Source organism: Myotis daubentonii, chromosome 18 (assembly GCF_963259705.1).
Source record: "Myotis daubentonii chromosome 18, mMyoDau2.1, whole genome shotgun sequence".
NCBI classification, from domain to species: Eukaryota; Metazoa; Chordata; class Mammalia; order Chiroptera; family Vespertilionidae; genus Myotis; species Myotis daubentonii.
Window position 1 is genome coordinate 29184317 of NC_081857.1, and position 24059 is coordinate 29208375.

Here is a 24059-nt window from a genome sequence, read left to right on the forward strand (position 1 = left end):
TCACTCCGCATAGGTAGCGTCATCATTGCTGTCGCTGTAGGCGGAGGAGGAGAGCTCCTCTCGGGGTGTGCAGACCGGGCAGCGCTGCCGCATGTCGTCCCAGCACGACCGGCAGTACACAGCCTCGCAGTCCGGAGTCGGGCACACGTAGCACTCGGGCGTCTCCGGGGCCTGGCACACCACACAGCGCCGGCGCAGCCAGGGGCGCAGGAAGGGGCAGCGGCGGTGCAGGATGTCCGCCAGGTCGTGGCGCTGTTGGGAAGCGAGGAGGGTGTAGAGCTAGAGAGGGAGTGAGGTGGGGAAAGGGCGGAGGGGAACTGGCCAGCGCTTCTTGTCGGAAGTCTCGAGGCATGACAGTGCCCACGAGCTGGAGGAAACTGGATTGGGCAAAGACGACCCCGGAGGTCAAGGGTGCTATGGAGGCGGGTCCTAGAGAGCTGCCCTCCCGCACTCCATGATGGAGAGTGGGAGCGTCGGGCTGGTGGAACTCAGTGCTTGAGTTTGACCAATGAACCAGGAGGTCACGGTTGGATTCTCGGTCAAGGGCATATGCCCGGGTTGCGGCTCAATCCCCAGTGAGAGGCGTGCAGGAGGCAGCAGATCAATGATTCTCATCATTGATGTTTCTCTCTCTCTCTCTCTCTCTCCCCCTCCCTTCCTCTCTGAAATCAATAAAAATATATTTTAAAAAAATAGAGAGTGGGAGGATGCAGCGTGGACAACAGCAGTAACCATCATTTTCATTTTCCCATCAGTCATCTTATTTGGTTCTCAGGGTGGGGCTGCGAAGTGAGGAGGACAGATAAGACGATCACTGTTGTGTTCCCCAATTTGCAAATGAGGAAGATGAGTCTCACAAAGGTGAACTGACTTTCCCAAAGGCACACAGATCACAAACAATCAAACCTGGCTGCACCCAGGTGCCCTGATGGAAATCACAAGCCCGGTACATGATGCGCCCCCTCTCTCCCACCCTCTCCCCACCCGCCACCTGATCAGGTCACTCTGGCTCCCAAAACTCCAGGAGCTGCACTGCCTGCCAAAGGCAGGACTCCTGGGCATGGCTTTCCTAGCCTCCCCCAATCTGGTCCCTTTCCAGCCTCTGCCCCAGCGTACCCTTTCCTGAGCTGTACCTGCCTCCTTAGACTAGCCCTGGCACTCGGCACGCCCTCTGTTTGGATTCTTAGTCTTTGCACATTCTGTTCCCTCCGCATGGAATGAATGCCCTTCACATTTCTATCTGCCCATCAAAATCCACTTTACTCAGGACCGGGTCATGGGATCACAGTATGTTGTTGCTGGTTTTTTGTTGTTGTTGTTTTTGTATCAGTCCATGTTGCGTTTCATGGGGGATAGGGGATCTGGGCACAGGAGGAAAAAGTTAAACAGACATTCTCACTTTGATGAGTTTGCTTAGGGCTGATTGAATAAGAACAAGTACCACTTGTTGTTGCTGCTGTTGTTTTTGAATAATGTTGGGCCCTGTACTAAGAAACTGTAAGTGAATTAGCTCAATTCAGACAATAACCATGTAAGGCAGGCATTGTTTTCATCCTCATCATCTCTTTTCCAGGTGAGAAAACTGATGGTTGGAGAGGTGGTCACGTGCCTGGAGTCACACGATGACAACTAACACGTGTTCAGAACTTTCTATGTGCTTGCACCTCGACAGCAAAACTCACTTAATCCTTACCACACCCAAATGGAGTGGGTAACTCCACTTTACAGAAAATCAAGGCACAGCATTTAAGTAAGTGCTCAACATCATATAGTTGTCATAGTAATAAGGACAGGGGCCAGGATTTAAACCCAGGTCCTCTGGCAATGGATCCCTACACCTGACCATCACTCTGTTACTAGTCTCTAGTGAGCAGGCCTGCAGATCTGTCTTCCCCCCGACCCCTGTTCTTCAGAGGGAGGCCCAGGTCCAGTGGGGACTATGGCCAGAGTGACACAGCTTCATGAGGGAGGGAGTGTGGACTGGAGCCTGGTTCTTCCGACTCAATGCGCTTTCCATATACCACGCGACCTTCATGAGGCCTCCCTGGCCCCCAGCCCCCACCTCCCCGCCTCCTATGGATTGCCCTGAGCTTCTGGTCTGCAGGCCTCTCAGTAGGCCCTGTAGCTTTGCTGTGGTCCCTGGTTTCTGATGAACCCCTCTTGCTTTCCTTCGATCAGCCTGTATCACATCTTACTCCCCCTTTCCGCCTGCTTCCTGCTGGTCCTCTGAGTAGCTCAGGCTGGGCTGACGTCTGGGGCTCAGAGATGGACACAGCCCTGACGTCCAGGAGCAGATGACCAGGCCCCTTGGCATGAATCATGTCTGAACTCACTGAGCTCCCAGAGGCCTGGGGCCTGGTGGGGGCTGGGTGGACTGAAGGGGGGGAAGCCCTTCCTTCGCGGTTCTCAGGCCCAGCCGGGAGCCACAGCACGCAGGCCTGGCCTGACTTACTTGGCCTCTCTGCTCTCGCGCCTGCCTCACGATGGCCGCCCTCCTCAGTTTGGTGAAGGCCGCTCTTTTCCGCAGGAGCTCATTGTAGAAGAACAGGATCCGCTTCTTCTCTCGCTGGGCCAGGAGAAGAGGATCAGGGCCAGCGCCGGGGGAGCTGCGGGGCTGGTGTGTGTGTGTGTGTGTGTGTGTGTGTGTGTGTGTGTGTGTGAGCGCTGCCCGGAGGGGCGGGGAGGTCCGGGGAGAGGCCAGGGTGCACCTTGGGGAAGTAGAAGGCTGCAATGACCCTCCGGAGCCGGTAGCCGAAAGCCTGGAGCAGACAGAGACACACTAGCAGGCCGGTGGGGAGTCCAGTCCTCGCGTAGGCTCCGGCGCTCAGGCGCACGGGCTGAGGCAGGCAGGCTGGGGGCGGGGAGGCCTGTCAAGGGTCTGGCCGCTGAGGGACAGGGCAGCCCTGGCTGAATTTCCACCCCAGTGAGGGCGCGGGTTAGGTCTGAAACCTTGCTGGACTCCTGCCTCCCCCGCCCCCTGAAGAGCTGGGCCATCAAGGGCCCAGGTGGCTTTGTGCTCAACACAGCGCAGACGTAGACCATTTCCATCGGGGCAGGGAGTTCTGTGGGACAACGCCCTCCAGACGACGGGACCCTCTGGCCCTAAGGCCCAGCCCCCAGGCTCCTCTGACCCAAGTCTGTCATCCTCCAACTCTTCAAGTCGGACCTGATATTTCCTGCTCTGGTTCCCCAACCCAATCAGTCTCCTCTGACCCCATCTCTCCCCACCAAGGCCCAGGCCCCCACTCGTGGCCTTGGCCGCCCCTCAGCCCTCCATTCCTCTGCTCCCAAATCTCAGCATCACTCACGCATGTTGTTTGATTCCACCACCATCTCCGAGGAGGTGTTCAGGGCGCCGATGGTTTTCCGAAGAAGCCGGGCAATCAGGGAGTCCCCCCCAACTTTCACCTCCAGTTTATGACTGCCTGAGGCAAAGATCCGGGGTTGTGGGGTGGGGGTTGGGGGATGGGGGATGATGTAGGGGTTAGGTGAGGAGTTGGAGTTAAGGGGATGAGGAGAGGTCCAAGCTCAGAAACACCTCTCAGGTGCACAGTCCACCCCTTTCCTGAGTGCCAAGCCCTTTCTCTTGTGGATGTAAAGGGGCTGGAAACCGAGGGCCCCGGGAACAGCTGTCAGGTGGCGGGGCTCAGATATGACCCTGAGGAGGACAGAAAGGGGCTGAGACCCAGAGGCGGAGACAAAATTGGAAGAATCGGGGTGGGTGGCTGCCAGGGCGGTGTCGGGGCGCGCTCACTGCGGAAGGAGTACTGCAGGAAGGAGTGGCGGCGGATGGTGTCGAAGATGGAGTAGAGGGCCCAGTCCAGCCCACACAGCACCAGGAGCAGCAGCAGAACCGGCAGTGTCTCCAGCAGCTCCCTGACCTGCCAGGAGCAGGCGGGGTGGAGCGGGGCACCCACCTGCCCGGGCATGGCGCCCTCTCGAGGCCTTTGCCCTCCACTCTCAGACCTGTGCCTCTGGTGGCCCCCCTGCCATCCTCACCACATTTCTCATTTCTGAGGCCTGGATGGTGGGGTCGTAGGGGAAGATGACCGTCTTCCTCTCAGCTTTGCGGAGCGGCAGCAGAGTCCGTTTGCCCTGGAAAAGGTGTCCACACCGCGAGGAACACCAAGGGCCCCCTCCCCCCTTACCCCCTGCCCTCCCGGAGCGCGAAGCCACAGGGCAGCTAGCGGCGCACCCGCACCCTCGGGTGAGGCTGGGCCCACTCACCAGCTTCTTCCTGCGTTCGTCGATCTGGCAGAAGTAGGTGCTGATGTAGATGTTGTCAAAGCGAATGTCCCCGTTATAGCTGTCCAAGTAGGAGAAGGACCTGCGGGTGAGGACGGCTCCCTCTCTCTCAGCCCTGGGCTGCCTCAGGCACAGCCACGCCACCAGCCGGCCACTGAGCGTCATCTGCTTCCCAGGAGAAGCCCGGCCCTGCCTCAGTCAGGCGCAGCGAAAGGCGCCCGCACCAGCGAGGGGGCAGCGGGGAGGAGCTGTGCCTGCCGGTGTGTCGCGGGAGGAGGGAGTTGTCCCAGGCGTGCATCTCCCAGGATGAATATCAAGCAGGGGAACAGCAAGAGCAAAGGCACAGGGGGGGCGGGGGGGACCCGGCAAGGTTTCAAGAGCCACCTGATCCATTATGACTCCCACATTCACCGCCGAGTCCTCGCCTCTCGGCTGAGCCTGAAAAACATCTCCTGGAGGTTCCTTCCCCTCTGACACTCCCTGGGTTCAGCCGTGGTTTCTGTGTGTGTGTGTGTGTGTGTTGGGGGGGGTAGGTGTGTGTGTTGGGGGGGTAGGTGGGTGCGCGTGCATGTGTAACTCTCCTCTGTGTTCTCCCATGGCCCCACATAAAGCTTCCATTTCTAAGGAAAAAAATGTTAATTGTTGAGATGTGTTTGAGCCCCAGCTGGTGTGGCTCAGTGGATAGAGCATTGGCCTGCAGACTGTAGGGTCCCGGGTTCGATTTCCGTCAAGGACACATGCCTGGGTTCCATCCCCAGTAGGGGGCCTGCAGGAGGCAGCCGATCAATGATTCTCTCTCAGCATTGATGTTTCTCTCTCCCTCCTTCTCCCTTCCTCTCTGAAATCAGTAAAAATACTTTAAAAAAATAAAATGTGTTTGAAACTATAACATGACAGTAAATAATCTCTGTACGCCGTGAAACGTAACTGCCAACGCTATTGGTCCTGGGGCCTTGTCATAATCCATACATCTTCCCTTTAAAGTAGAACTGACTGTAAATGCAAAGAAAGATGGTGAGCGCCCCCTTGTGGAGGAACCTCTCGCTACTCGGCAGAGGCCTCCGGAGCCGGCCCGCCCTGTGCCCAATGCTGCCCCTGCCGGGAGTGACCTCACCCAGGTTGAAAGCCTGGAAGTGCCTTTTGACTCTGTGCCTCCTTCCTCCCCTCCCCTCCCCTCCCCTCCCCTCCCCAGGCTCCGAGGCCTGGACACCTTTCTCTTTTAGGGCCTTCTCAGGCCGACTTCCTGCCACGCCCCAGTCTGGCCAGGCTCCCTAACCTCTGACCCACCTTGGACTCCTGCCTTCAGTCTGTCCCCGTCCATCCTGCAACCGCCCCCAGGGCTTTCCAGACTGTCTGGCCAAGCCCACTCCAGCCGAGTCCTCTGCCCTCCACATCCCACAGATGCCAGGATCCTTGCCCACGAGACACCCTCTCTCTCCTTGACCATGGCTCCCCATCGGCTGCCTTTTGAAGCCCATTTATAGCTCTTGCAGGGGCACCTCCTCGGCTCCCACACCCGTCCCACAGCCCTCAATGGCCTCTGTCTCTCGGATGCCTCTCTTGTCTGCCCTCCACCGTGAGCTTCTTGAGGGTGGGACTGTGGCCCATTCATCTTTGTCCTCTCACAGGCACACACAGAACCCCTCACTGGCGTCGCTCTGGGCTCTACAAACAAGGGCAGACGGAGCAGGAGCCCCTGTGGCTGCCCCTGCCCAGCCCCTGCCCATCTCCAGCCTTCAGGGGTGGAGACAGGAAACAGAGGGTCCAGAGGTCAGTAGGGGACGGAGAGCAAGGCCCGGGGCAGCCCGGCTGGACGCCAGGCTGGGTGGGGTTGAGGACTTTGGTCCAAATGGAGGGAAAGTAGCTGCCAACACAGCAGGCGGGAGAAAATGAAAGCAGAATTGGACGATAAAAATGGCACAAAGTCAGAGCCAAGGGGACTATGAAGGGCAAGAAAAAAATCAGAAGTCAAAGCGAAAAGTAAAAACGTCAGCATCGGCATAAAGGCTGGAAGGAGCTGGATAGATGGAGACGGGCGCCCTTCTGGGGCGGCAGGAACACGGGCGATGTTCCTTCTGACAGAAAGGAACGTCTCCTTTAACTCTGTGTAAACAACTCACCCCACTCTAGGAAAGGCAGAGCTAAGGGCACAAGGACACGCACATTCAGAGTCGGAGGTGGGCCTGATGGTCCGTTCTCCCAGCCCCCGCCCCAGCAGGCTCCCCTCCAGAGCTGAGGAAGGGGCTTTGGGAAGGGGGGGGCGGGCTCACGCGTGGAGGACGATCAGGAAGGTGCAGGAGAGCAGCAGGTGCAGCAGCCCCAGGGCCCACTCCAGCTGGGCCTCCTGGCGCCTCACGTAGTCCCGCACCTCGGTGCTCACGTGCTCCCAGCTGGTGTTGAGGCCCAGCAGCCCGGCCTGCTTCTCCTCCTGCGGGGGGCACAGCTGCAGGCCCTCCAGGCTTCCCACCACCCGGAGTCCCTTTCCTCTCTGCTCTCCTGGAATTCTCTTTCCCAGGAACTAGGCCTGATTGCCCCCCACTTTTCACTTGCCTATACCCATCCCCACCATTAATGAACTTAGTCGCTATTCATGGAGCCACTCCTCTGTTTGCCAGGCGCAGTCTCTCCGTGGCATCTCTCCCCGGCGCCCCACTCACGTCATGTCCCCTGGCTGGTCGCGGGACCTGGGGGAGCTGCTGCCGCCTCCCGCCCAACACCCTCCTGGTCATAGGCTTGCTCCCCTGCGTCTACGTGAGCGGCCACGTCTCACACCTGGTTGACCGTCCATCCCAACGCCGGGTCCATGCGCACCACAGGCTCAGCCTGTCTCTCTCCTATCACCCGGCACCAATGCTGTTCCCCTCCTGCCCCCTCCCCACGCTCAGTGACCTCTTTCCTATGCCCCCCGCCCCCCCACCTGCACTTGCCCTACCTCAGGTTCTCTTCCCTGTGCCCTCCTCCCACTCCTTACCCCCCCCCATTCCAAAATGCCCCTGCCTCCTACCTTGAGGTTAATCGTGGCTGAAAAGTCCCCGCCCAGCCCATGAATGGACTGGTTGACAGAGTCGTACGTCTGCCCGAAGTTGCCTTCCACTGGGATGCGACTGCGGCACCAAATTTCCATCGCTGGGGGGCAGCGGGGCCAGGTTAGGGGCTGCCTCCCGTGCCCAGCCTCCAGGCTTCCCTTCCGGTGATCCTCTCCATCCTGCTTTCTGCCTCCCTGCCCACGGCTTCCTCCCACCTGGAGTCCATTTCCTCTCTGCTCTCCTTGAATTCTTTTTCCCAGGAGCAGGGTCTGATTGCCCCCTTTTTCCCCCTGTCTATAACCATCCCAACTATTAATAAAGTTAGTCCATATTCATAGAGCAGCTGCTCCGTTCGCCAGCTCTGTTATCTTCTTCACAAGTGTTCTCGCCTTAAACCAGCGGTTCTCAACCTGTGGGTCGCGACCCCTTTGGTGGTCGAACGACCCTTTCACAGGGGTCGCCTAAGACCATCCTGCATATCAGATATTGACATGACGATTCATCACAGTAGCAACATGACAGTTATGAAGTAGCAACGAAAATAATTGTATGGTTGGGTCACCACATGAGGAACTGTATTGAAAGGGCCAGAAGGTTGAGAACCACTGCCTTAAACCCTCAAAAACTGGGCGGGATAAGCACTATTAAGATGCCCATCTTTCAGCTGAAAAGACAGCGCAGAGCGTGGCTGTCACTTACCCTGGGGAGTGGAAGGGCTGCTCTGAGGGGGCTGTGTCCTCGGAGCCTAAAGCCTCCCGCCTCACTGCTTCCTGCCCCACACCTACCCAGCGCACCCCAAGGACTCAGCCCCCTACCCTGGTGCTCCCCACCCTCCTGCCCCTGGGCTGACCCTTGGCAATGCCACAGAAGAACTTGAACTTCATGGGCAGGCAGAGCAGGTGGTTGAGGAGCGGGACCCGGATGCGTTGCATGCACTGTTCGTGCTTTTTGTCAAACCAGCGGCGGCAGCTGAGTATGGCCCTGTTCACCACGTCTGTGGGCAGGGGCAAGGGCTGCCTGAGACCCCCACACCCTGAGCTGGAGCCCCGGCCCCATGGCCTGCCCCACCTGGGGACGCCCCTCACAGGAGCAGCGAAGCTTGGTCTTCAGCTCGTACATCTTCTGTGTGGAGAGGTGGGGTCTGAAGGCCATGGCTCGGCGGGTCCTCAGCCCTTGGGCTGCCTCTTCCAGGTCCGTGGCATCCTCGGGTGTGTAGCCAGTCTCACTGTTCACCTGGGCGTCCAGGTCCCCGAAGGACTGGGAGATGTTTTGAGTCTCGGCTCTCAGTGACTTTTTGCTGCCCTGGGGGCACGAGGGTTGGAGAGGGTCAGAGACAGGGGCTTAGAGCTTCTGCTGCCCAACAGCCTCTCCTCCCCGCATTAGCCGAGCTTTGGGCTCTGACCGCAGGCCTGCAGGAGCCTAGGCCCTGAGGTAGATTCTCACCTTAACTTCACTGGTTACAGTGCCCGGAGCCCTCTCCTCTCCCCAGATGCCTCTGCTTTGCTCACCTCCCAGGCTCCCAGCTCCTCCTCAGGTCCTTGCTAGTCAGGGAAGGGCTCCCCAGGTCCTTGGACGACACCCCACATCACCCATCTCTCAGCCCTATGCTGTCTCAATGTCCCGACTCCCAAGCCCCTCAACCCCTATCTCCCCAGCTCAACGCTCCAATCCCCCCAAACCCCAGTCTCCAAAACCCAATGCTCTCTATCCCCTGGTCTTCAACGCTTCCAAATCCTCACGGCCAAGGCCCCCAACGCCCCGACATTCTAGTTCAGCTGCCCAACCAACCTCCCACTTCGGCGTTTGGAACTGTGTAGGGGGCAGGGCATGTCCCCATGACAGGGGGCGGGGGCTCTCTTGGCATTGAGTGCCCAGGGACCAGGGCACATCCTGCAATGTTTGGGGACAGTCCTGGAAAAAACAATGCCAGCAGCACCCCCAGGGGGAAAGTGCAAATTCAGGGTCACCGCTCCCAGCTCAAGTCACCTAGGCCCCTGGAAATAGGGGCCCCTCGGCCCTGCCCGTGAAGGGCCCTGACCAGCAGGTCCTTGAACACGGCTCGCAGCGGGGCAGTGGAGACGCGCCAGGCCGCGCGCGTGTTGTTGATCTGCAGCTCCACCGTGCAGCCCAGCGAGGCTACCACCTCGTTGAGGTTGTATCGCAGGTTGGCCACCGGTCCTGGGGGGAGAAGCCCCGCTGAGTCACTCCCTCTAGCAGCGGTTCTCAACCTGCGGGTCGCGACCCCTTTGGGGGTCGAACGACCCTTTCACAGGGGCCGCCTGAGACCATCCTGCATATCAGATATTGACATGACGACTCATCACAGTAGCAACATGACAGTTATGAAGTAGCAACAAAAATAATGTTATGGTTGGGTCACCACATGAGGAACGGTATTGAAAGGGCCAGAAGGTTGAGAACCGCTGCTCTGGAGCTAAGTCACTTTCTTAAGCCCACCCCTCGCTCCCACACTGCATGCAGTGACCGCCTTCCAGGACTGAATCTGACGGCCCCCGCAGCCCTGAGAGGCCCTCTCATTCGGCCCCTGGCTTTTCCGCCTGTGTCAGCCAAGGAGCCCCGAGATGGGAGGAACGCTCTCAGGGACACACAGCACATGGCCGCAGCTGGGATTCGGTTCCCACCCTTTCTCCTCCTCCAGGCCTGGCTCCCCTGGGGTGTCCCACCCAGGTCACCGCTTCAGGAGCACTAACTGGTGCCCAGGGGCACACTCACCCTCATAGATGGCGGCCAAGGCGTAGCCCAACGCAAAGAGCCTGCCCTCTTTGCCCAGCATTTTGGGGATTAGCAGGAGGCTGGCACAACGGATATGAGGGGAGGTCCCCCAGCCCACGGCCCCGGAGCCTGTAAGGGAGGTGGTAAGGCAGAGCCAGGAAGCTGGTTAGGCTACCAGGTTTACCAGAGCTACCTCCCCTCCCCCCGGCTCCCTTCTAGAACACCACCATCCCGCTCTTGTCCCCATTTACACAGACTCAGATAGGCCTTCCAGGCCACGCATTACTTCACTTCTCCCACAGCCATTTACAGAGCTCAGCTGAGTGCCCGTCTCTGGAGGGCTGGGAGAGACGGAAAGGCCATGGCTGGTGACGACTTCGTGTGTGTCCACGAGTGAGTGAGTGTGTTAGGGAAGGGGCCACTAGCTCCTATCTCCAGGTTGCGTTCTCTCTTACCCTAGGTCCCTAATTGAGCCCTTAAGCATGTCCCTCCTGGTATGTTTCCGCAGTTTCCCATGTGTCTCCCTGTGGTCTATGAAAGGAGACAGTGAGTTCCTTGAAGCTCATAATCCAGGGAGAGAGACAGACGGGTAAACAGATGACTACAGGGCGACGTGCTCAGTGCTCAGGGAGGCGCTTTAAAGACCCGTGGGAGCAAAGGAGGGAGCGGGCACTTCTGCAGGGAGGGGTGGGGCCGAGAAGCTGGACAAAGGAGGTGATGTGTCAGCTGGGCCTGGGAGATGAGTAACTGTTGTTAGAAGGCACGGACGGCATTCCAGGCCACAGGAACAGCACCAGCTGGTCAGGGGACCTAGGAGATTCCTGTGCGGATAGAGTGTTCATCCCGGGGTCGCCAAAGCAAACCCCGAGCCTACGCCTCACTCCCTTTCCACTGCCCCCAGAGAGTCCCCGTCATCTCTCGCTGGACTGACTGGCCTCCTACTCCCTCTCTTGCTAAGCTACGCTTCGATTTCACACGGCAGCCAGAGCGATCGCGTAAAAACATAAATCAGACCACGTCCCCTTTCTGCTCCAAACCATCCGGTGACTCTCTACCACACTTGGAATCAAATCCAAATCCCTCACCAGGGTCTACAGGCTCGTGATCTGGCCTCTGCCTCCCTCCCGACGTGATTTCATGCTACTCAGCCCTTCACCCACCATGTCCACCCTCACAGACCTTGCTGCTGTTTCTAGAACACGCCCAGCTCATCCCTCCCCTCTGGTCTTTGCCCTGGCTGTTCTCCCAGCCAGGAGCGCTCCTCCCCCTAATCTTCACCTGTCTGGCACCACCTAGTCATACAGGTTTGCTGCAAACCCTATCGGGTGCCACCCAACCGTTGGTTCTGCTTTCTTTCTTGCTAATATAACTTGAGTTTTGTTCTACGGCCTGTCCATGCCCTGACCCCTGGGAGTGAATCTGGGCTTGTCTAATCCAATTGTGGTAAAACAGAACATTGAAGGGGCTTTTCCTGTGGCCTTGGCCTTTTGACCAAAGACTCAAGCTGAGGACGAGAGTTGATAGAGTTGAGAGTTGCCCTACACTCTAAAGAGAGCCCCATGGCCTGGCTGGCGTGGCTCAGTGGTTGAGCGCCGACCTCTGAACCAGGAGGTCAACAGTTCAATTCCTGGTCAGGGCACATGCCTGGGTTGTGGGCTCGATCCCCAGTGTGGGGCGTGCAGGAGACAGCCTATGATTCTCTCTCACCACTGATGTTTCTATCTCTCTCTCCCTCTCCCTTCCTCTCTGAAATCAATAATAAATATTTTAAAAAAGAGAGAGAGCCCGATGGAGGTGCCAACCCCTTCTCTCGACTCCCAAAGAGCAAAGCTAGTCTCTCACCCTCCACCCCAACCAGCCTGTATAAAGACAAGACCAGAAATGTGAATTTTCTGGAAGTGGAGAGAAACGGTTGGAGTAGGCAGCCATTGGAGGCGAGTCTGTGAAAAGAACGGGCATTCGCTTCCCCATGTTGAGTGAGAGGCTCCAAGAGAACCCTGTAGAGACTGGCGCTTCGAGAAGGGGAACCTGGTCATCTGTCCGGGGCTAGCCTCCTGCTGAGCTGCAGAACCGGGGCTGCCCAGAGCCCAGAGCCCAGGGAGCATTCATGGAGTGAGAGGGGCACGCGCTCCATGGCAGAGAGAGCCGCTGCAAGGTGCCCTGCTCTCCCAGTCTGGCAGGGCTCGCAGTGGGCATTTCCTCTGGGACAACAGGCCATGCTGGAAGGGAGCAGGCCGCCAGTCACCTGTGAGGCTCCCCATCCGAAAGGGCGCCTGCCTGTGGGAGGCATCACAAGCGGAGGCCGTGGGCCGCCTGCAGGAGCTGTGGGCAGCTTCACCCGAGGTCGGCCAAGTGGAACTGCCCTCAGCAGTGACCTGGGCTCTGCAAGGTCCACTCAGAGCCTCCAAGGAGACAATAAACGTGAGGGCCTGTCACACAGAAGAATTATAACAGTCCCGGTGACTTCAGACTTTTGTCCCTTTTCCTCTAATGCAGCGGTTCTCAACCTGTGGGTCGCAACCCCTTTGGGGGTCGAACGACCCTTTCACAGGGGTTGCCTAAGACCATCGGAAAACACATATATAATTACATATTGTTTTTGTGATTAATCACTATGCTTTCATTATGTTCAATTTGTAACAATGAAAATACATCCTGCATATCAGATATTTACATGACGATTCATAACAGTAGCAAAATTACAGTTATGAAGTAGCAACGAAAATAATTTTATGGCTGGGGGTCACCACAACATGAGGAACTGTATGAAAGGGTCGCGGCATGAGGTTGAGAACCACTGTAATCCCCGTTCTGACATCAGAACAACCAGAGGGGAAGAAAGCGGAGAAAAAAAGTCAAGGATTGGCCGTGCCCCCTTCTCCACTACAGGACCCCCACCAGGGGTCAGGCCTGAGCTGAGCAGGCAGGGTGGGAAGGAGGGAGCAGGCTGGAGCAGGAACTGAGATGGAAATGTTGATATAGTAGACTGAATGGGTCTCTTAAAAATAGTCGTAATTACTGAAGCAGGACTAGGGCTTCTAAATGAAAGGAGCCAGAAAGCTAAGGGTCTCCATGAAAGGTCGTCAGCAACAGAACAGGTTTGAATGCAGTGATTAGAGAAGAGCAGCTTCCTGTTGGTGTCCCATAGAGAGGCGTTCATTCTGCAAGCTGGTGGGGATGCCAGTTCCGTGCTCCTCGCCTGGGACAGGCTTAGAGAGGGCCTGTGCTGCTCAGTGCTGACCAATGAGACGAGAGGGGAGCTGGCTGGGCGTGGGCAGGGTTACAGGAAAGTTCTCCTTGTTCTTAGGGGCATGTACCTCTGTTGCAAGCTTGATCCCCAGCCCCTGGTTGGAGCACATGTGAGAGGCAACCAACTGATGTAGCTCTCTCACATCAATGTTTCTCTCTCTCTCTCTCTCTCTCTCTCTCTCTCGCCCCCCCTCCCCCCTTTTCTTCCACTCTCTCTACAAATCAATGGAAAAATATCCTTGGGTGAGGATTAAAAGAAGAGAGAGCCCTAACCGGTTTGGCTCAGTGGATAGAGCGTCAGCCTGCGGACTCAAGGGTCCCAGGTTCGATTCCAGTCAAGGGCATGTACCTTGGTTGCGGGCACATCCCCAGTGGGGAGTGTGCAGGAGGCGGCTGATCGGTGTTTCTCTCTCATCGATGTTTCTGGCTCTCTATCCCTCTCCCTTCCTCTCTGTAAAAAATCAATAAAATATATTTAAAAAAAGAAAAAAGAGAGATATGAAAGGAATCTGGGTCCTTGGTGGATTTAATAAGCTGCTGAATTATACAAACTCCAAATTCCACTCTAACTTGAAACTTATTATCTATATATGTAAAAGGCTAATATGCAAAGTGTCCCCTTGGGAGTTTGACCAGACACCAGGAGTTTGATTGCTCGCTGACCACCAGGGGGCGGTGCGGAACAAAGGAAGGCCCTGGTCCACAGCCGGCAGCCAGGGAAGGAAGGCCCCAGCCGGCAGCTGGAAGGCCCCAATCGGCCCTGATTGCCAGCCAGGCCTAGGGACCCTATCCATGCACAAATTTCGTGCACCGGGCCTCTAGTATGAGATAATAAACTTTCTTTATGGTTAAACCACTTTTAGGTGGGCTTTCTTTTCTTACAGCCCAACAGCTCCTGATATTACAATGTCACCTTCTCTGAGAAACCTTCCCTGACTACTCAAGCTAGGGTAGCTCCCCAGCCCCTTTCCATCAAATTCCCCTGGTTAACTTTTTTTTTTTTAATATGCGTTTTAAAATTGATTTTAGAGAGAGGGAGGGAGAGAGATAGAGAGATAGAAACATCAATGAGAGAGAAACATTGATCTGCTGCCTCCTGCACACCCCCTACTGGGGATCGAGTCCGAAACCTGAGCATGTGCCCTAACAGGGAATCCAACCGGTGACCTCTTTTCATGGGTCAACACTCACCCATCGAGCCACACCTGGGCCTGGTGAACTGTTTTTCATACCACTTGTCACTATCAGAAATGCTCTTGCTTATTTCTTGTCCATTTAATGCCTAACTCTCTCCACCAGAACGTAAACTCCGAGACAGCTGCTTGCCAATCTTGTTCATTGCTGAATTCTCAGCAGGTGCACAGTTAGTGCTGAATGAATGACCTGAACTTACCAAGAGGCGCAAGACACAAGGCCAGAGAGGTGAGGAGAGATGGGGCTTAGGAAGGGTCGTGGGGTTGGGACTGTAGCCTGAGGGTCATGGGGAGTCCTTCCGATTGGGGAGACCCCTAAAGGGAAAGGACTGTGTCTCCTACAGACTGGGGCCTCCTCCCGCTGGGTCTCGCCTCAAAGGCCAAGGCAAGGCTGAGGCCACAGGCTTTGGGTACAGAAGAAACAAGCTCAGGCTCCCTCCTGGGGACCCCGGACGGGGCCGTGTCCCCCAGGCCTCCTGGGTGCCTGCCCTTGCCCCCGCACTAACCCGCCAGGCCGTACAGTATCATCATCTTCTGTTCTTCGTAGATGTTCATAGGGCTCACCAGGAGCTGAAAGAGACCTGAGGGGACAGAGTCAAAACCAAGATCAAAAGATGGGCCGCCCCGTCCCCTCTGCTCCGCACTCACCTATGGCCAGGAGCCCCCCAGCGCCTGCCCCCAGCAGGACAGCAGTGACCGGAAACTCGCCGGGCTGGCGCCACAGGAATCGGCTACAGCAGGTGGGCAGTGCCCAGCTCAGGAGCCTCTGCACAGCTGAAGGGCCAAAGCGTTGAGCCCATCAGAGCCAACACCTGGCTCTTCTGACCAGGATGAGGTTCATTAGGGTGAGGGCTTGAGGGGGGCCAGAGCAGCGGTTCTCAACCTGTGGGTCGCGACCCCTTTGGAGGTTGAACAACCCTTTCACAGGGGTCGCCTAAGACCATCCTGCATATCAGATATTTACATGACGATTCATAACAGTAACAACATGACAGTTATGAAGTAGCAACGAAAATAATTTTATGGTTGGGGGTCACCACAACATGAGAAACTGTATTAAAGGGTCGTGGCATTAGGGAGGTTGAGAACCACTGGGCTGGAGGCTGGGGGAGCCTGGAGGAGGGTGGCAGGGACTGGAGGGGTCCTGAAGGAAGTGGGGCAGACATGGGGGGTGAAGGAAGGGCTCGCCCGAAGGAGGGGCACTGAATGAGAGGGGTAGGGACCCCAAAGCGCAGGGGAGGGGGTCCTGGAGGAGACTGGATGAGAGGATTGGGGGCTGGGGGCGCCAGAAAGGGTGGTGCCCGACGACTGACTCACTGGTGTGGGGCTGTCTCCTCCGCTGCCCTTTCGGTCGGTCCTGGTGGACTCCGGTGTCCATGTCCATTCTGGGGAGCCTCTCTCACTCAGAGGTCTCCTCAAGGAAGCTCTGGGTGTGAGGTTCTGCTCCTGTCCCCTCGGCCTCGCCCACACCTGCCTGAGGTCTGTCTTCCAGTCCCCACTCTGCCCTGAGACGTGGGGATTAGAGACCCCAACACCCACAGTGACAGCCCGGAACCTCAGAACCCGGCGAGGAATTCTGTGACTCCCCCGAGCCACAGAACCTGGTGGGCATCTCCTGGAGACGGGCAGACACTTGGGCTCAGCCGCCATGCCCACAGGCCTGCAGGACGCTGTGCGCCGCGCGGGGGCCGAGGAGCCCAGCCTGGCCCGGGCCGTGGTCCGCAGCCTGGGGGGCTTCAGCCTGGGCTTGTCCTTGGCCACGGTCTATGGGCTCCTGGAGCTGCTGGTGGAAGGGCAGAGCCCCTGGGGCTGCCTGGTGGGCACGCTGACCTTGGCCGGCTTCCTCGGCCTGGGCATGGCGTTCTCTCGGCAGGTCCGGGTCACTGTCCTCCTGGTGCTGCCCCAGGCCTTCTCCAGTGAGCGTGGCACCCGGTGGGAGGGCAGGACCTGGGACAGGGGCTGGGCCGGGGGACCTGGGGGGGGTGTGTGTGTGGAGGGAAACACTCTGAAGGCTTCTGGGAGGGATTGGATGTGCTGCCACCTGCAAGGCTGGGGTCCTGCTTCTGATGGAGCTCCCCCCTCCCCCCCAGAGCAGAGCCGGGCACTGCTGCTGTTGGCTGTCTTTGGGTTGGTGCTGCAAGGGCCTTGTGCCAACACTCTGCGCAACTTCACCCAAGCCAGCGAGGCCGTGGCCTGCGGGGCGGAGCTGGCCCTGAACCAGACGGCTGCGTTGCTGGAGCGAGCGAAGCAGCCCCTTGTCAGTAAGGCCTCCAGCCTCAGCCTCTGCTGGCACTGCCCCGCCTCCCTGCGCCAGAAGGCCCCTCATCCGTGCCCTCCGGCTGCACCCCTGCCAGGGCAGCTGCTCCCCACCTCCCGGCTCCCCACCTCCCGGGCAGCCCCTCTCCCCTCCCTTTCCCCCTCCCCCTCCCCCAGGGACAGCGTGGGAAGAAGGAGTCCCCAGAGGAAGAGACCCCACAGTGCCCCTGCCCTGCCCCTCAGGTGCCCTGAACAAGATTAAGGCCATTGCCCAGAAGGCCAAAGAGGTGGCTGACCGGATCCGCAAGTTCTTTCGGTCCATCATGGATGGAGTGAAGCATATAGGTCAGCACCTTAGCACGTCTGTTTCTGGGAGGGGGGGGGTGTCACAGTTCACCCCGTCTCCTCCGCCTCACCCTTGTCCGGAACCCTGTGGGCCCTTCCTGGGTTCTGATGAACCCCCAGGGACACACAGCCAGGCCCCTGAGCGCAGGCCTCCCCGCTCTGCGTGCTCTCCTGGGGTTCCCCAAACCCCTGGAAAGACGCTGCAGGCCTCCGGCCCTGGGTACCAGCCCACGGCTGTCCCCAGCCAGGGCCCTGCGCAATGTGTGGTACTGGCTCCTGCATATCGGAGACGTGTGCAACTCAGAGCTGGGCAACCCTTACCTGAAGTGCGCGCGGGTCTTCGATGACGCCAAGGACAGCTGCATGAAGGTCATCCCACAGGCCTATCACCTGTGCTACGTGCTCATGCCCTTCAAGCTGGTGCTCTGTGGACTTGCCAGCCGTGAGAGAGCCAGGGGCTCAGGGGCAGGATGCGGGGGGGGGGGGCGCCGTGAACTGGGGGCAGGGTCCGTTGGGAGGGCAGGCCCAGGGGACCGGTAGGGGGTGATGACTGTGGGGCCAATAAGGATGCTGGCCCAGCATGGGGTGGAGGGAAGATCGTGAGAAACGAGCGTGGGAGGGTGAGGTGATAGGGAGAAGCCAAAAGGTGTTGAGCCAAAGGTTTTGAGGCCAGGAGGACAAGCAAAAGGTCAAGAGGACCCTGTGAGAACAAGGTCCCCGGAGGCAGGCGAGGCCGGCCGCATCTCTCTGCCCTCCTGACACTCAGCCTCTGGCTCTCAGTGGTCCAGGTGTTCTGCATCATCCCCAAGTACCTGCAGCCCTTCCTGCGCACGACCATCGGCATCCGTGAGTGACCCCTGCCCTCTGTGGTGCTCCTGGGAGCTCTCCCCGCCTCCCTCATCCTGGTGAGGCCATCGCCAGCCTGGGACGCGCCAGCCCCTGGGTGCGAAGGCGAGAGCAGGAAGGGGCCTCAGTGGGCTGCCCGGAGCCGTATCTGTGCTGTGCAGATGAGGAAATCGAGGCCCCGCAACGGGGAGGAGCCTCACCAAAGCCTGACTTCCTGTCGAGCACGGCTTGTGGGGGCGCTGTCCCTTCCTCAGTCCACGTGGGTGCAGGCCCTGGGGGTCCCCGCTGGTCCCTCTGGCCGCTGGGCTGTGCCAGGCCCCTCCCTCCGGTGAGGCTGTGTCTCCCCCTCACTGTCCTTGCTCACCTCTCCCCGACCGGCGGGCCCCAGCTGTGCAGAAGTTGATTAACCGGGTGCGTCAAGAGTTTGAGTTCAACGTGACGGCCACCCACTACTTCTCCGTGGACCTGGATGCCTCCCGGAGCCTGTCCCAGGTGGCCCTGGACCTCTACGAGGCGGTCAGCATGAAGCTGCACCGCGCCCGCGAGTCCCTGGCCCTGATGGGCTACTCCACGCCGCTGCTGCTTGCGCTGCTCTACCTCCAGTGAGGGGCTGGGGTGGGGGCTGCTGGGGCTAGGCAGTCGCCTGGCATTCTGGGAGGCGGGGGTTCCCGTGTGGGGGTGGTGCCTGTGGGGTCAGATCCGGGGTGCTGAGGACCCTCGCGCCTGCTCCGCCAGGGCCCTGTTTTACCGGTACTGTTACCTGAACCTGGACAGCCATGACAACATCTACATCACCAGCCGGTTCCTGCGCATGGAGGCCGTGCGCTCCCGGGCGGGGCTGCCCACCGTGCTGCCCCTCAGTGCCCACGAGGCCAGACACTATATCCGGCCAGGTGAGCGCCTTGAGGACCAGGGGCCGGGGGTCTGAGAAAGGCCAGGGCTCCCCCCAACCCCACGGCCCTGACCTTGAACCCCACGCACAGGCTGGGCTTGGGGCAGGGCCCGAGTGAGGAGGGACAACCCGGAGCTTTAAGGCAATTTCAGGCTCGGGGGAGACACCGCCCTGTCCTTGGGGAGCCCTCGGTGTGGAGGGGAAGGAGGGCTCCTCGTAGCAGGCAGACAGAGGAGGGCAGAAGATGCTTCTAGAAGCGCCTGGCCATCAGGACAGAGAGGAAGAGGGGTGGAGGGCGGACATGGAGCAAGAAAAGTGAGGGGGGAGGCTTTGGGGGTGGGCAGGAAGTGTGAGTGTGGTAATATGGAGGAGATGCAACTTGGGGCCCTCTGTGATGCAGGGAGTTGAGTATGGGGGTCAGGGGTTCCCCAGGAAGGAGGGTTCCCGGAGACTGGAAATGGGCCACCAGGCCCAGGTGCAGCATCAGGCCTCCGCTCCTGGCCTGGAAGAGGGCTTCCCCCTCTGCCCAGGGGTCCTCGCAGCGACCACACCTTCCAGATGAGCACACAGGCTCCAGCCCCTCCAGGGCAGGAGGCCTCCCCAGGAGAGAGGCCCCTCCAGGTCTGGAGTCTGTGGGGTGAGGGAGCTGGGGGCAGCCGCCCGACCCGTCCTCCCCTCCCCAGGCTCCCTCTACCTGTCCCGGTGGGAGCAGCTTTTCTACCTCCTGGCGATCTCCCAGCTTCTCCGGCAACTCCTCATCACGCTGCTCCTCATCTTCCTGGACTACGCGGTCTTCTGGGTGCTGGACCTGGCCCGGCACCACCTGCAGGGGGAGATGGTGGCCCGCAGTGAGCGCCTGAACCTCCCCGTCCCCCCTCAGCCCCCTCGGCTGGCTCCTGCATCCTCCCCACCATCCTGGGGGTTTGCCTGAGCCCCCCCCAACCCCCACCCCACCCCGTCATCACTGTTACTCACCAGCCTCTGACTTTGCTCCTCTTCCTACTCTACCCTCTGCCGGGTAAACCCTGTGTCCAGGTCAAGGTTACACCATGACCGAGTAGTTAAACTCACACGTTTCCGAGTCACATGCCCTGGGTTCGAATCCCAGCTCCGCTCTTTATGAGGCGGGGACCGTGAGCAAGTTGCTTAACTTCCCAGAGCGTCAGCCTCACCTGCACAGCAGGCAGTAATGCAGCAGCCTGGCTGGGTCCCTCTAAGGAGGAAATGAGGCCATGAGCACTGGCTGCTGGCAGAGGGCTGACTGAGTGTGTGGAGAGCCATGGCACACAAGGAATCTAATGCTGTGACCAGAGGGCCAACAACGAAAGTAAAAACACCGACAGTCAATAACGCACTTAGTCCGCGCCCACGACATGGCCAGCGCTTAGCAGGCGCTTTAACTCAAATGCATCGGCAGCAGTGGGGGTGGGGATGGACTCACTGACCGCTAAGGTCACCTCAGATCTGGTGGCCTGGGCGGGCAGACCAGGCACCAGTGCCAGCCAGCTCTGCCCCGGGGAGCCAGTGCCAGGTGCCAGGTGCATCAAAGGCCAGGTGCTGAGGGTGCTGGGCCGTCCCTACAACCTGCCCCGCTCTGCCCTCCGGAAGGTGTGGGGAGCAGGCGGCTGCCCCAGCGCCCCTCACACAGGGTCTCTGTGCCAGGCCCCGTGCTGGTATCCATCACTGTGGAAGGCAGTGGCTATACCGGGAACATTTACCGCGACCTGGTGTCGGCCTTCGACGTCCTGCAACAAGGCAACGTCACGGTCCTGTCACGGCGCTGCGCCCTGCACCCCTCGGAGCCCAACACCACTGGCTATATCGTCATCGGTAACAGCCGCACCCCTGAGCACAGGGTGTGACGTAGGCCCCACGCAGGGCATGAGGGGTGCAGACTGCGGAGGGGGTGTGGCTGGCACCTGCACCCACCGGCAGTGGCTGCTGTGCCCACTGTGCCCCCAGGCATCATGTACGGCCTATGCTTCTTCGTCACCCTGTTTGGAAGCTACGTCAGCCGGCTGCGGCGGGTCATCTGTGCTTCTTACTACCCATCCCGGGAGCAGGTGAGGGGCCCCAGCCAGTCCCTGTCCCCCTCCCCAGGGGGCGAATCTGGCTGTCTGAGTTTTGGGGAGCTTGGAGTCCTTCAGCAGCCCCAGTCCTCGCTCTTCCGGTTGAACCCCAAAGCAAATTACCTAGACTGAAGGTCTCCCGACACCGTAGGGCCTGGGAGAAATAGGGCCTCTTGGGGCAGGGCTTCCTGAGACAGCTTGCCTCCCAAGTACTGTTCTGTGTGTTTTTTTAAATATTTTTTTATTGATTTCAGAGAGGAAGGGAGAGGGAGAGAGAGATAGAAACATCAGTGATGAGAGAGAATCACTGACCGGCTGCCTTCTGCATGCCCCCTACTGGGGATCGAGCCCACAACTTGGTCATGTGCCCTTGACCGGAATTGAACCTGGGACCCTTCGGTCCACAGGCCGACGCTCTATCCACTGAGCAAAACCAGCCAGGGCCCAAGTATTGCTGAAACCGTGGGGGAAGGGGGCGTGTTGGCCTGTTGAGGTGTGAGTGGAAACTCACCACTTGCTCATTCGTTTACGCCTCATTTATTGAGCATCTACTGGATGCCAGTCCCTGTGCTGGCATCGAGGATGCCAGGGCGAATGGACACAGTCTGGAGCTCCCAGACTCCAGGCAGGCGAGACAGGCTGCTAACAAGACATTACAAGTAAACAAGGGTTCTTATTAAGGAGTGAATACAGTGCTATGGAAACCAGGGGAGGGATGGGCGACTGCCTGGGGGAGCCCAGAGGCTTCCAGAGGAAAGGGCGTTGGAGCCAAACCGAGAGGCACTCATGGGAGTTGGAGGGAAGGCAAAGGGAGGGAGAGGGGGTGGGTGCAGAGGGCGGGCCAGGCAGGTGAAACTGGGTAAAGGGGACCCCATCCCTGACCTGCCTCCGCCAGGAGAGGATCTCCTACCTCTACAACTTACTTCTGAGCCGCCGAACCTCTCTGCTGGCTGCCCTGCACCGGTCAGTGAGGCGGCGGGCAGCGGACCAGGGCCAGCTGAGCCTCCTGCAGGTGCTGGCCAGGCGGTGAGCCCACTGCCCTCCCTATAGGCGCGGGGCAGAGAGGGACAGAACAAAAGCCGGAGGTCCGAACGGACCCTGTCCTCCCTCAGTGTCCGGAGGGTTGGTTGAGGAGGATGCCCACCCCATGCCATTCTCGCACTGAGAGGGAGGATTAGGGATGCACGTCCTTAGAGGTGGGGAGCGAAGGGAGGAGGAGGACAGGAAGCAGGTTGCTGCTACAGCCAGCGGGATGGAGGGTAGACGGCAGGAAGGCCTGCCCTTGGTTCCGGGGGCGGTGCTGGGGGGCACGGCTAGGCTGGGGGCGGGCTGCTGAGGGTCTGGGACCCCTCTCCTCAGGTGCCTCTGTCTGGCTCCATTGATGAAGCACGTTGGGCAGCAGCAGGCCTACTGCCTGGGCTGTGGGCAGCCCCAGGACGAGGGGGACACGGAGAACTTTGTGTCCTGCAGTACCCCAGCCTGCCGAGGTGAGCTCCTGGGGCGCTGCCGGGACTCGCTGCATTTGCATACGACAATCAACTGTGGTCCTTCACTTAGGGACGCCTGTCCCTCGCCTTTTGCATCCCTCCCTCCATTACCATGCGTGTTCTTCTCATTTACACAGAACCCGCAGGTAGCAGCTCACCTTCTCCGTGTTTGCCTTAAATCCCCCATGTGGGAGCAGGATTTATACGCAAGAGGCACTACTGCAATTCCCTAGTGTGCGCCGCTGGACAAGGCCTCCCCCTCCCACCCCCGCCCCCCAGTGGTGGGGCAGGGAGGAAGCCAGGAGCAGAGTGGGTGAGGGGTCAACTCACGTTTACCTCCCCTCCTGGCCGCCCCAGGTCTCTTCTGCCCCACCTGCTTCCGCCTCCTGGACAGCACCTGCTCCGTGTGCGCATCTCCCCTCTCCTACCAGGGAGAGCTGGACCTGGAGCTGTGAGTCCCCCGCGCGATGGGGCGGCGGGAGTCTGGGGGGCAGTGGGAGCAGCCACCCCTCCCCCAGGACCTCTGTGGGCCACTGACAAGGGAGGCTCCTCCAGGGACTCCAGCGATGAGGAAGGGCCCCGGCTGTGGCTGGCTGCAGCTCGAAGAAAGAACCCCGCGCAGGAGCGGTTACTGCGGCAGCGGCTCCAAGAAGCGCTGGGCAGGACCCTCTCGTCGGGGTCCAGCTCTGAGCTCAGGTGAGCAGGAAGCAGGATTGGGCCTGGGAGGCCTGAGCGTGTTTACAGATGGCTTCCCGAGTGCCTGGTCCTCTGTTGGAGCTGGAGACAGAGATGAAAAGCGAGGAGGGATGGAGGTTTGCAGAGTGCTTGCTCCGTGTCAGCACCCCGCCCCGGAGGAGCCCACTGAATGGGGGGATGGGGGGTGGGGGGGAGTGAATCTAATAGGTAAGTGACAACGGTGTGGAGAGTAGCCCATGCAAGGAGTGAAGCAGGCGCTGGGCAGTACAGGGAACAACCCGTCTGGAATCGGGGTGCATTAACGACGGCTTCTGAGAGGAGATGAAGAAAGAGGTGGGACTGGGAGCACCCTGCGGCTTGTTAGGCTGAAGAGCGGAGGAAAGCATTGCGGGGCGGGAACCTGTGTGAGCCTGGAGACCCTGAGGCACTTGGGAGGGGAGGGCGGGAGCTGTCTGGGTGGGAACCTCAGAGAATGCTGGGAGATGAGGTGGGAAGTCCAGGTGGGGAGAGACGGGAAGATTGTTGGTCCGGAAGTGACATGGTCCTAATTTGTCTTTTGGGACAATAAGCTAAGAAGGCAGAGAGGAGGCTGTCTTAGTTCAGGAGAAGTCGGTGGTGGCCTCAGGACTGGGCTGCCAAATGAGAAGGGGGTTTATGCCTGGGACGGGGCAGGTGCCAGGGCGAGAGGCGGGGCAGGCCCGGGGTAAGAGGAAGGGGCTGTTTGAGACCTTTGTGTGTCTATAGAGAATCTAACTGGAGAGGCCCAGGAGACTGGGAAAAGGGCCAGACTCAGGGCCACAGGGGCATTTTGGGGGGTGTTGACTGTAAGAAGGATGAGCTAGACCAGTGGTCGGCAAACTGCGGCTCGCGAGCCACATGTGGCTCTTTGGCCCCTTGAGTGTGGCTCTTCCACAAAATACCGACTTCTGCGCATGGGCCACGAAGTTTCAATCGCACTGCATGTACACGCCCGCACGTGGTATTTTGTGGAAGAGCCACATTCAAGGGGCCAAAGAGCCGCA

At 59.2% G+C, this 24059-nt stretch overlaps 2 protein-coding genes across 6 annotated transcripts in view; one reads left to right on the forward strand and one right to left on the reverse strand.

Moving 5' to 3' along the window:
• Positions 1-17484, reverse strand: DCST1 (DC-STAMP domain containing 1). 5 transcript variants are annotated; one of them, XM_059674362.1, is made up of 17 exons: positions 17369-17484; positions 15764-16419; positions 15095-15220; positions 14953-15027; positions 10005-10133; positions 9310-9449; positions 8357-8573; positions 8122-8265; positions 7250-7371; positions 6516-6673; positions 4228-4327; positions 4000-4095; positions 3755-3881; positions 3309-3425; positions 2709-2851; positions 2453-2566; positions 1-252 (listed from the first exon to the last, which is right to left on the reverse strand). In XM_059674362.1, exons 2-17 carry the CDS (start codon positions 15828-15830, stop codon positions 1-3), a joined length of 2127 nt encoding a protein of 708 aa, XP_059530345.1. In that variant the 5' UTR covers positions 15831-16419; positions 17369-17484. The 5 variants fall into 5 exon arrangements, 4 of the variants coding, with proteins under 4 accessions (XP_059530345.1, XP_059530347.1, XP_059530346.1 ...); XR_009449867.1 differs by having other exon boundaries at positions 122-252; positions 2709-2759; XM_059674363.1 differs by having other exon boundaries at positions 122-252; positions 2453-2759.
• The window catches only part of DCST2 (DC-STAMP domain containing 2), an 11478-nt gene continuing 3513 nt past the window's right edge, over positions 16095-24059 (forward strand). Inside the window, exons 1-14 of the mRNA XM_059675049.1 lie at positions 16095-16362; positions 16537-16707; positions 16946-17047; positions 17292-17489; positions 17828-17893; positions 18282-18495; positions 18629-18786; positions 19469-19633; positions 20448-20615; positions 20748-20848; positions 21750-21880; positions 22214-22341; positions 22699-22792; positions 22897-23037. Of these exons, the coding sequence (XP_059531032.1) occupies positions 16095-16362; positions 16537-16707; positions 16946-17047; positions 17292-17489; positions 17828-17893; positions 18282-18495; positions 18629-18786; positions 19469-19633; positions 20448-20615; positions 20748-20848; positions 21750-21880; positions 22214-22341; positions 22699-22792; positions 22897-23037 (2105 nt within the window). The remainder of the gene's footprint in view (positions 16363-16536; positions 16708-16945; positions 17048-17291; positions 17490-17827; positions 17894-18281; positions 18496-18628; positions 18787-19468; positions 19634-20447; positions 20616-20747; positions 20849-21749; positions 21881-22213; positions 22342-22698; positions 22793-22896; positions 23038-24059) is intronic.

Coding starts and splice junctions, on each gene's coding strand:
- DCST1 (XM_059674362.1), bottom strand. CDS start 15,830: ATGGACATGGACACCGGAGTCCACCAGGACCGACCGAAAGGGCAGCGG. Junction 7,372..8,121: donor CTTCTGTGGCATTGCCAAGG/GTCAGCCCAGGG, acceptor GCTGCCCCCCAG/CGATGGAAATTTGGTGCCGC. Junction 4,328..6,515: donor TTCCTGATCGTCCTCCACGC/GTGAGCCCGCCC, acceptor CCTCACCCGCAG/GTCCTTCTCCTACTTGGACA.